The 12,128-nt window shown below is 39.2% G+C and overlaps 1 protein-coding gene across 4 annotated transcripts in view; it reads right to left on the reverse strand.

Annotated features, from left to right (window-relative positions):
• ARID1B (AT-rich interaction domain 1B) overlaps window positions 1-12,128 on the reverse strand; it is a 703,333-nt gene that overhangs the window by 18,220 nt on the left and 672,985 nt on the right. For all 4 annotated transcript variants that reach the window (XM_068231874.1, XM_068231873.1, XM_068231875.1 and 1 more), the window contains one exon: window positions 2,227-2,380. In XM_068231874.1, coding sequence (XP_068087975.1) covers window positions 2,227-2,380 — 154 coding nt within the window. The remainder of the gene's footprint in view (window positions 1-2,226; window positions 2,381-12,128) is intronic.

The raw sequence follows: 12,128 nt of genomic DNA on the forward strand, positions 1-12,128 counted from the left end.
TCATGAACATTCTTCCATATATCCCGATAAAAGCGGGGTCATCATGACTTTATAGATAGTTTTGAACGAACAGCATGCTCACAATGGTGGGTTGTCCCCTCCACACTTTCCCTATTTAAAGATAACACATTAGGTAATTTGTCACAAATAGGGAAACCATTCCCTGGAAGTTTTAAGTGCCTAACGCCATGCCCATACAGTACATAAGCTGGATTTCTGTTGGCTGACAGATGGGTAAAACAACACTTCTGGAGTGGTCATTTAGAAATCCATTGTATGAGGTATTTCCTGACCCTACTGATTTCACTATTAGTGAATAATCATGTTGGACCACTAAAATTCTATTGTTATTTTACTGCAGCTTGTACAGCGGTACACCTCTCACTAGTCCTTCCTCCTCCTTTCACAACAGAACAAGCTTCCGAGCAGTGTGTCTGTATAACAATCATCCCCACAATGATCTTTCTGGTCACTCCAATTATTAAAAATGTGTAAAAAGCTTAAAGTAGATCCGAAACTTTTACTCATTGCATAATTGTGTTCCTTTCATACAGTTTATAGGGAACTCCTCAAGCCAAATACTTTTTTTGTTTTATTTTAATACTCTGATTCCCTATAAACTAAACAAGCCTTGCCCACAGCTCCTTTTGTGCCTTGGCACTGTAGCAAGGGCTTATGGGAGCTCAGTCTGGGCAGGAGGAGGCTACTAGCCATTGATTTCAGAGGCAGAAGGGAGGAGGAGAGGGGGCTGAATTTACACACAGGCAAGCTGATAGCATCTCCAGCCCTCAGCCGGTGACAATGTGATAAACAGAACATGGCTGCCCTCATTGTATCACAGGAATAAATAATCATAAACTTTTGAAGCTGTTTGCAGCTAGATATGCTGTGTAAACTATCTAAACTTTAGATAAGATATATAGACAAGTTACTTGTTATAGTTAGTTTTTCATCTTGGATCCGCTTTAAGGGCTTGATTCACTAACATGTGAAAATGATGTAGTGATGTAAACTTTATAAACACATGATATGACACTTTGAAAAAACACGAGATCTGATTCAACCACACACACAAAAAAAAGTTTTAGATGTATAAGTGCTCACCTCTACAATAAACTCAATTATATGCAGGATTGTATCACAAGCAAAGTGCAGAAAAAGGCACATTATGAAAGCAGTCACATGCATAAGTGGTAGTTTTGGAATTGACCCTCTCAGATTCAAACATTTAACTGTGCATACAGATTTCGAACCACTAGAGTCCTTACAGCTTCTGAGAAATTATACTCTATCAGTTGCTGGACATTTCCTGTGGCATGCAGTGCAATCATAGTGATTACCACAAAATCTCACCCATCTGTTGGGCATACACTTGGATGAGTCAACTGTGTGGGGTGAAGTGTGCAGGTTTGGAAAATCCCTTGCTCCTATGCAGTATATCCAGCATATGTGCCTCTTCTAAGCTATACTGATCATTCCCCATTCCCATCTCTCACAGGTGGCTAATTCTTCTGTATAAACATGCTAACCTGCATTCTGGGGCATCAAGCTCTATTCACTGAATTAGGCAATTTGGGCGCCCGCAAGCGCCGGAGGTTTGGGCGCTGCCATAGGCGGCTATTGAAATATCAGCATTGGGGGTAATTTGAGCGCCCGTGGTATCCAGTCCAGCACTTTTTTCTGTACACTTTGAAAAATGTATGCTGTCCAGCACTTTTGTTTCTGCATTTCTGCATATCATTTATAAAAAAAATAACAATCATTTATATATACAATAACACATTTTAAATCACACCAGACACACATAGGGGCAATACATAGCTAGAGGTTATTTTCTGTGGAAAGTGTGTGTAAAAGCCAGTTAGTCACCCTAGTTTGTAGAAAAAAAAATTGCTGAAAATATAATACCATCAGCCCCAGAGTTTCCTTGCATGTAAGTGAAGACTCCCATCTCACTATGAATCAAAAAGAAGGTAGGCCTGTGACATGGAACAAGTGTGGCCAGTCTTTTTTTTAACAACCTGTATCTCTGAAACTATAATTTGACAAACAGTTTTCATTGCAGCCAACCTCTAATTATTTATTTTCTCATTATATATTCAGTTTAAATTGTCTATGTTTTGATAGGAGGATTTTACAGGAGTAGTGTCATTACATTTGCAGCACTAAAGGACAATAAATATTACTGCGAAGAAATATCATTTATATAGGCAACATCATACCAACCTTCTTTCATAGCCTCCAGGTCCATATGGAAATTGTTGGCGCTGACTCACACTCATATTGGACATCACCCCAGAGGCATTCTGGTTGTACATATCTGGCATGCTGCTGTTTGGTATCTGGCTAGGTGGCATAAACGATTCACCACTTCCAGGCACTAAAAAAAAAGTATAATAAAGTACAAATAAAATATATATTTTTGTATTTTTCCCTTGTCTATAAAGCATCTTAATAACCAGACTTTAACCAGGCCAGTTGGAATTATGCAATCTTCTGACAACAAGCTAAAGAATGACAACAGATTGAATTAAAAAAAAGCATCTTCTTGAAATCCAAGATTTAGTAAATACATTAGTAACAAAATACAGTAAAACCTTGGATTGAGAGTAACTTGGTTTGAGAGCGCTTGAAAATACAAACAAAACATTTTTGTGAAAAAAATATATACAAGCAACGTCTTAATATGCAAGCAAAAAAGTTTACACATTTCACATCATTACAACTGAGCCGATGGTTCTTCTTTCCTTGACGCTGCGGGATTGTACTTAATCTGAGTGTAGGGACAGTACAATGCCACAATTCTGTGAAAACCTCAAAACTAATCAACAGCAACAGCAGTCATTGGCTAAGTTCCTTGTTAAAGCCACACAAAATAGAAAGATTGGTGCCATCAGATTGTGGTGGTTACCATGATTATGGTAGTTATAGTGAAAGTGTTGTTTACATCTTTATTTTATACAGTAAACTACTTTGTATTAAGTAGTTTTCTATAGTTGTTTTTGGCTTGTGGAACGAATCACTTGAATTTACATTACTCCTTATGGGGAAATTTGCTTTGATATAAGAGTGCTTTGGATCACAAGCGTGTTTCCGGAACAAATTATGCTTGCAAACCAAGGTTCCACTGTAATACAGAACAGGCAGTGGCTCCCCTCTTCTTAGATAAGTACAGTAAAATCCCTGTTATTTAAAACTCAGTTAACTAGAAGTCTCAAGCAACCAGGAAAAAAATTCTGGCCTTGCAGGATGCATAAATCTATGTTTACACTTCTTTATATAGTAAAAAACCTCTGTTACATTGGATTAAAGCGGAATGAAACCCAGCATTTCTTCTTTGCTCTAAAACTTTTTTTTACAGCATATTATATACAACCAGCATTTTTTTTACTAGAACATCATTCAAAGGGTTACACACAGGACTTGACAGTTCAGTGCAGAGAAATCTGGACGCTTCCGAAGTTTAGATAATGTTATGTTGTGTTTACTTAATTGTATCAAGTGAGGAGTGTGACACATTCTCTGACTGCGCAGAAGCTCCGGGACACAGACAGACACTCAAAGCATTTCTGCCTTCAATACATAATAAATAAAACCAGTTATGAATAAAATGCAAGGTCAGCTCTCAAAGCAAAAAACTGTACTTTTGGGAACTTGTAACTTCTAAATGAATAAAAATACTTATGCACAAATACAAATATGATAACCGTATGGCATATAAAAAGTAGGAAAACATGTTTTTATTGATTATTATGTCAGGGTTTTATACTGCTTTAAGTCTGTTTTTTGGCCTAATTTATTTTAAATTACTGTATTTTATCTTTGACAAGCAACCAGAAACTACACATCTCTGGCATCAGCCAATCCCCATTGGTGCCTGGATAATGTGAGTTTTACTGTATCTGTTTTTAGCTTTGTTTTTCAGCTCGGGCTTAGTCTAAACTGGTCCTGCAGTGAAAGGGATATGGTGGATGCATATATACTGTATCTCATTTTAAAGAATGCCAATTGCCTGTCTGTCCTGCTGATGTTTTGGGCCTCAGTAGTTACTAAATCATACACCTGAAACAAGCATTTAGATATGGGGTCAAATTTTAGTCGGAGCACCTGATCTGCAAATTTGTTCAGGCTCTGCAGCTTAAAGCTGCAGGGACAAAGGATCCGCAGAACAGCTAGACCATTGGAATTAGTTAAGATGAAATAATTATCGCTGTATCAATTTCCCTCTCACTACAAAGACACTTCAACCTCAGCTTATGTGTGCTCTCTGCCTGGTCACAGTAGAACTCCTCTCTAAGCGTATGAATGCTGCCATTAACCAAATATCAGATCTATTGCTACCACGCTTGATGCACATCCTGCTGCCCAGATTACATTATTCCTGCCATGCCAGAACCTAGGTTGCCACAAGCAAAGCAGTTCATTTCTATGAACCGGTGCCTGACATTACACGTCTTCCTCATAGACCATATTGTACATTTGTGGCTATGGGGCGCCAGGTGGTTTCATTTTGGTGCAGACGATCAGCTTTGACACAGCTGAGTGCACAGAAAGCCAGGGAAAGCAGCGGGGATGGAGCATGAATTAGTTTGGATACAGTGTACAAAGGGTGAAAGGCTCAGTAATAAGTTTGGCTACACTGTGGCCAAACTCACATAGCGGCGGTAGCTACATCTTAGTGTGAGGAACAGGTTTTGGCTAGAATATGGCCGAGTCTTGATGGAAGGGGGAAGTTAGTATTAGGAGTGGAGAGGGAAAGGTTAGTGTTAGGGGTTGAAAGGAGTAGGTTAGTGTTGATAGGGGAGGCTTACCCCTCCCCAAGGTACAGTATCTATCCTTTTACGGACTCACCGGTTTATTGTAAGGTGTATAAACACAATCCCCAATGATTCAAAATATGAAATATTGAAACATCTGGGATTTACAGCACAGGCATGTATATACACAAGGAAGGTCTGCACCAGTCCACTACAGTTCTTCATTTATTGTTTGGACATATCCAAAATTAAAACGTCATCATAACATATCTCAAGCTAACATGCTTTGGATAGCTGTGATTAAGGACTGAAAGAGTCCGAAACATGTTAGCTTGAGATATGTTATGATGCATTTTAATTTTGGATATGTCCAAACAATAAATGAGGAACTGTAGTGGACTGGTGCGGACCTTCCTTGTGTACATGCGTTTCTGCAGGCCTTGCTGACCTGGTCCTGCACGGTCCCTTACTTATTACTTATGCTTATTAAAGGGAACCTGAGGTGAGTGGGATATGGAGGCTGACATGTTTATTGCCTTAAATAATGCACATTGCCTGGCTGTCCTGCTGACCCTCTGCTTCTAATACTTTAAGCCATAGACCCTGAACAAGCATGCAGATCAGATGTCAAATGACAAGATTAGCTGCATGCTTGTTTCAGTGGTATAATTTAGATCCTACTGACCAGAAGAATCAGCAGGCGTGCTAGGCAACTGGTATTGTTTAACCCATTCGCGTTCCGTCGTTTTCACTTGAGAAATGTTCACCTCCCATTCATTAGCCTATAACTTTATCACTACTTATCACAATGAATTGATCTATATCTTGTTTTTTCCGCCACCAATTAGGGTTTCTTTGGGGGGTACATTTTGCTAAGAGCTACTTTACTGTAAATGCATTTTAACAGGAAGAATAAGAAAATAACGGAAAAAATTGATTATTTCTCAGTTTTCAGCCATTATAGTTTTAAAATAATACATGCCTACATAATTAAAACTCACGTATTGTATTTGCCCATATGTCCCGGTTATTACACCGTTAAAATTATGTCCCTATCACAATGTATGGCGACAATATTTTATTTGGAAATAAAGGTGCATTTTTTCTGTTTTGCATCTATCACTATTTACAAGTTTAAAATAATAAAAATATAGAAATATTTCATCTTTACATTGATATTTAAGAAGTTTAGACCCTTAGGTAAATATTTACATTTTTTTTATATTAAACATTTTATTTGGGTAGTTTTGGGAGGGTGGGAGGTAAACAATATGTTTATAATGTAAATGTATGTTTATTTTCATTTTTTTTAACTTTTAGTTGTAGTATTACTTTTTGGCCACAAGATGGCAGCCATGAGTTTGTTTACATGACGTCACTCTAAGCGTAACACGCGCTTAGAGCGACGCATGGGGGAGGTAACAGCCAGAAAAGGCGCAGCTTCCGAGAGAAGCTGTCGCTTTTTCAGCGGGGGAGAGAAGAGGAATCAGTGATCGGGCTCCATAGCCCAATTCACTGATTGCCTGGCTAACGAACCGCGGGCCGGGAGCTTGCGTGCACGCGCGCAATCGCCTGCGGGAGCGCGCGGTAGCGCGCATGGTTCCTGGATGTAGTTTCTACGTCCAGGAACCAAAATAGGTTAAAAGGAAATAAATATGGCAGCCTCCATTGGTCTCACACCTTGGAATCTCTTTAAAAAAATTAAGACACTTGTCACCATTTCCTGCTTTAACCCACACAGGAAACATAAGCAATACACTACTGTTACTGTGACAAGCAAATCAAAGCCTTGTAAGTCAAATTGATCACATGCTTCTGCATGTGTTCTCCTACCAGCAAACTGCATATATTTTGGAATTGGGTAAATCAAAAATAACATGAAGTGCATTTGTCTGGCCCAATTTCAAGCTCCATGCAGTGTATAATAAATGTGCATGCAAGCCAGACTATTTAGCACCTGATTGATTTTCTAATCTCTCTCACAGCGGCTCCTGTCCAAATACTCTAAGTTCCCATTCACACTGGAGCATTTTACTAGTGATTTCAGCAGCGCTTTCAATTGCTGGCATTTTGAAAAGTGCTATTGCAATATAAAGTGTATGAAGGTACTGTACCAGTGTAAGAATGATCAAGGAGCTGTGCTTGCGCAGTAGCCCGCAACAGTGCTCAGTTGGTTAGCTTTTTGAAAAGACATAGCTGAAGAATGGATCGGACCTGGAAGACAGTGAGGGACCTGATGCACTACAGGAGGCTGGAAAAAAGCCCCAGGTAAGCTAAACTGAACTACTTTAGTTCAGTTAAGATTGCCTTTAGGCAGGGGTCACACTTGTCAGCTTTCCTGTGCATTTTCTGCACTGAAAAACTGATTTCAACTGAGAACTCATGTTAATCAATGGGCTAGGTCACACTTTAATGCAGATATCACACGCAGAAAAAAAATTACATTTTGCTCAATTTGTTAGTTTTCTCTATAAATTACATTAGCTGCTCTAAGGCAGGGGTCACACTTGTCTTTAAAGAGGAACTCCAGTGAAAATAATGTAGTAAAAAAAGTGCTTCTTTTTTTACCATAATTATGGATAAATCATTTAGTCAGTGTTTGCTCATTGTAAAATATTTCCTCTCCCAGATTCACATTCTGACATGTATTACATGGTGACATTTTTACTGTGGGCAGGTTATGTAGCTGCTCCTAGCTGTTTTGGCTATTAGAGACAGCTATAAACAGCTAATTCCTGTCTGTGAACATTGTTACATTGTGGCAGTTTGCCCAGAGTACCGCGGTACTCAGAGCTTCTTGTGGGATGGGTTTCAGCACAAAATCAGTCATACAGCGCCCCCTGATGGTCTGTTTGTGAAAATCATTATATTTCTCATGTAAAAGGGGGTATCAGCTACTGATTGGGATAAAGTTCAATTCTAGGTTGGAGTTTCTCTTTAAGTTTTCTGAAAAGTGTAGTAGTAAAAATGTTTCTGTACTGTGTTAGCCAAACAAATTATGTAGGTAGAAAAAACAACCAAAGTCTTGTAAAAGTAATACCTTTTAATGGCTAACTGATAAAGTTAAATTATGCAAGCTTTCTGGGATTTAGTCCCCTTCTTCAGGCATATTCCCAAATGTAAGCTGTAGTAAAACACTGATGCAGGTATATAGTAAACACGAAGATGGCAGTTTTGCTGGTTGCTGTTTAGCAGTTAGATGTCAGGTGATCAGCAGGCTGGAGCCAGTGAGCTCATGCAAGCAAACATGAAATCTAGCAGGTTTCTGAAGATAGTGAAGTCAAGTCAATCATGTTACATAAGGAGTCATGAATCCCATTCCACAATTTAAACCTTCTGTTAATGTCTTAAACATTTTCATAAATTTGAAATCTTTCTTGCTTGTTCATTTTTGAAGTTACCCTTAACAATAAGTACTTTGAGATCTTGCATGCTATGTCCTGGTTCACAGAAGTGTTGGCCCACTGGTGTGTCCATTTTGCCCTCATTAATTTTAAAGTGAAAAGTGTAGTAAACTGAAAGACAAGTGTGACCCCTGCCTCAAGGTGTGTGTGGGGGAAAGAAACTGATATTAAGGAGGCGTTATTTCTAAGTGGGTGGTTTCGGTTAGGCATTAGTAAGGAAAAGAGCAACATCTAGTGGGTAGCCTGTCTAATGGAGGATCACATATTGTCTGCAGTGGTTTTTTTTTCTGAACAGCCTAGTGAGTAAGTATTGATGTGTGAGAGCTTAGTTTTGTTTTTACCTGCTTCCAGCATCACCTACAGCTACCCACTTCCAGCAACAGCAGCAGATGTCTTGCCTCCAGCAATGCCAGCAGTTGCCTAATGCCTTCCTCTCAGTATCACCAACAGACACCCTGACTCTAGCAATACCAGCAGCCACCCTGCCTTCAGCAATATCAGCAACTGCCCCTATCAAAATCTAAAAAAGGTTAGCCTGCTATCCAACCAGCCAATCCCAAGTTCCAGCCTACAGCCTAGCCAGTCTCCACCAAGGCTCTGCCTGCTGTCCAGCTGGACCATATATTGTTTTTTTCCTATTTTCTCCATCAGACTCAGCCAAGATCAAGCTTAATGCCAAGACAACTTCCAGCCTGTTCCCCTGATAGGCTCGGGCAAATTTTAGCCTGGTGCCCAGCCAGACTATGCCAAGTCTAAGCCAGTTGCTTAGTCAGCCTCTGCCAAGTTTAAGCTTGTTGACCATGAAGACTGTACCAAGTTAAATTACACCCCATTAATTTGTAACATCAAGTCTCAACTAGAAAAGTGGCATAATCTCCCTTTGGGTTTTGCTGGATGGGTGGCCTTATTAAAGATGGTGTCCATGGGCAAACTATTATATCCCCTCCAGACGCTCCCACTTCTCCTGAAACATAAAGACATCAATGACCTTAACGCAGCCTGGACCAAATTTATTTGGCACAGCAAAAAATCCAGAATAGCCAGGATTAAACTATCTCTTCCAAAACACTTAGGAGGTCTAAACCTTCCCTCCATAAAAGATTATAATTTAGCATCAACGCTTCATCACTCACATGACTGAGTAATGTTAAGCGAACACTACTCCAACACTAAACTTGAGCAAGAACAGGCACCCCCTTGGTCTCTAACAGGAATTCTCCATGCTACAGTAAAAAACCTCCCCCCTAGGTTAAGAAACAATATAAATTTTAGAGATACTGCTGCTTCCTGGAAGGCAGTCAGGAAAAAATGCCAACTTCCCCACAAATTTTCGAAATATCTCCCACTTTGGGGAAACCCTAATTTTCCTTCTAGCATTCAACAAACATATTTTGCTAGATGGCACAACAGGGGTCTTAAAAGTCTCGGAAACATGTTTAACATACAGGAAGGCAAGTGGTTATCTTTTGGCGAATTAAAAGAAAACTATATGCTCCATTCCGGGGATTTCCTACCCTACACCCAAATCCGCTCAATGGTAGCAAGAAACCTTCATTTGCAGACTTCTGTTATTCTGTCCACAATATTTTACTCCATTTTGAAGCTGGGACTCTCTGATAGATCTCTGGCTGACTTTTATTTGGCAATCAGAGAGCTAGATAGCCAAAAGATAGCCACTAATGCAATGAGAAAATGGGATGAGATCCTGCAGAAACAAAATGTAGGGGACCAAACTTTAGAAGGAAACATGGTAGTTAGAAATGTAATCAAAGACAAAAAGTGGAGAGCTTCTCACCTTTTGTTTATCCATAGAGGCAAATATGCCTTCAATATCAAATACAGGGTGCCACCTCCTGGGTATAACCCCCAATGCCCAAAATGTGCATTTAAAAATGCTAATCTCTTTCATTGTATGTGGTCCTGCCGCCCAAAAACCCAAGTCTTCTGGGATAAAGTGACTAAGTATGCAAATAAGGTGTGTAAAAAAAATTTGACAAAGTCATGCATGCTACTGCTTTTCAACTATTATAGTTCTCCAACAAGTTCTACCAATAGTCCCCCATCTATCTTGTACCATATCATCATGATAGCAGCAAGAAGGACTATTCTACATAAATGGTTGGAACCTACTCTCCCGGATATCTCCACTTTAAAAAAAGAACTTCTTACCTTTAATATGGAGCGATTAAACACCCTTCAAGCCAACTGAAAACTAGAAATTTCTTCAAAACTTGGAGGAACTTTATACTACGACAATTTACCCCCCAACAAATAACAGCTCTAATGAGTGACTTTATATTAACTTCCTGGTACTGTCTCAAGGATATAGGTGGAACTTTGGGCCAACTCAAGGTTGTGGGGCAAAATTAACACACAGTCCTCTTACCGAAACCCATAACTCTAAGAACTTTGTGATGATTGGATGACAGTGTAACCAGGGGAGGGAGGGAGGTGGGTTACTATCGTTGTATTAGATTTTATTTCTTTTTTTCCTAAAACTCAAATAAAAATTGTTTTAAAAAAAAAAAAAGACTGTACCAAGTTTAAGCTACCTGCCAGCCAAGACTTTACCAAGTTCCATGCTTCTGCCCACTCAAACTGTACAAAGTACAGAATGCTGAGTGAGAAACTGCTCTGCCCTAGCAGAGCAGCTGGCTTGTGATTTCCAGGCACTGCAACCACCTCTTCTACTGTCTCAACTTTATGGAGTCAGCAAGGTTCGCACCAATGGAATTTGCCAGTAATCCATGGAATGCACTGATGTATGTACTTCTGTGATTGTCCTAAGTTTGTAATGAATAACCCCTTAATATTCAATGCACAGTAATGTGTGATACGTTTACACTCTAAGGGCTTGATTCAGAAGAGGGTGCTAAGTGTTAGCACACCATTGAAAAGCTGCTTTGCATGTGCTAACATGCTTTGCACATGCTAAGTAGTTAGCACATGCAAACTACTTAGCACCGTAGTTAGCACATGTAAACTACTTAGCACCGCAGTTAGCACATGTAAACTACTTAGCACCATTGTTAGCACATGTAAACTACTTAGCACCTTAGTATTTAAAAAAAAAAAAATCAGTGTTTATTCAACAAAGAAAAGAAACATATGACAGAATATGCAGTGTAGCAGTGCGCCTCCTAACTTTTCCAACAGTAGCTTCAGCATCAATTATCACTGTGGAAGATGAGAGGTGTTGTTAACAATAATATAATGATCGTCACATAATATATAGAGCTCAGTTTGAATTTAAATTTCCAAATATTCTATCTTTTGCAAGATCATAATTAGCAAGACCAGGGGTATCTAACCATGGAGCTTAGCACCCTAGTTAGCACGGTGCTATGTAGTAGTTTGCATGTCCTAACTACGGTGCTAAGTAGTTTGCATGTGCTAAATATGGTGCTAAGTTTGCATGTGCTAACTACAGTGCTAAGTAGTTTGTATGTGCTAACTACTTAGCACCCTAGTTAGCACGCCCAAAGCCTTTAGGCGTGGTAACTGGGTTAGCACCGTTTACTGAATCGAGCCCTAAGTCTGTCTGTGCTAAAATATATGAAAAAAATAAAAAAGCCCGACATGAGAACAAATCTCAGAGTTAATTTAGAGAAACCCCCCATTATAATCAATATGATGAACACCCCACCTCCCACCCTGTAAAACGTAATGAAAAGATGTTGGGCAATTCAAGTACAAGATTTTGATTGTTACACCTCAAGTAAATTAGGAAATCTGTGTTCTAAATCAGCACTTGCTGAGCACTTGCTGATTACACACTCTTACCTCTAGTCAAATGTTATAACATTGATTAAAACAGAATTTTAAAGTGAATGAGGTTGCCTAATTCCATTCATGTCGTTAAAAATGAGTCAGTTAGTTGAATTTTGCACCAAGAAAATGCCTTGTCTGGTTTTACAATTTTAGTCAAAATGAATGTCAGCAGTGGTAAACTATGCTCTTCATTAGT

The sequence above is a fragment of the Hyperolius riggenbachi genome, chromosome 4 (genome assembly GCF_040937935.1).
Source record: "Hyperolius riggenbachi isolate aHypRig1 chromosome 4, aHypRig1.pri, whole genome shotgun sequence".
Taxonomy (NCBI): Eukaryota; Metazoa; Chordata; class Amphibia; order Anura; family Hyperoliidae; genus Hyperolius; species Hyperolius riggenbachi.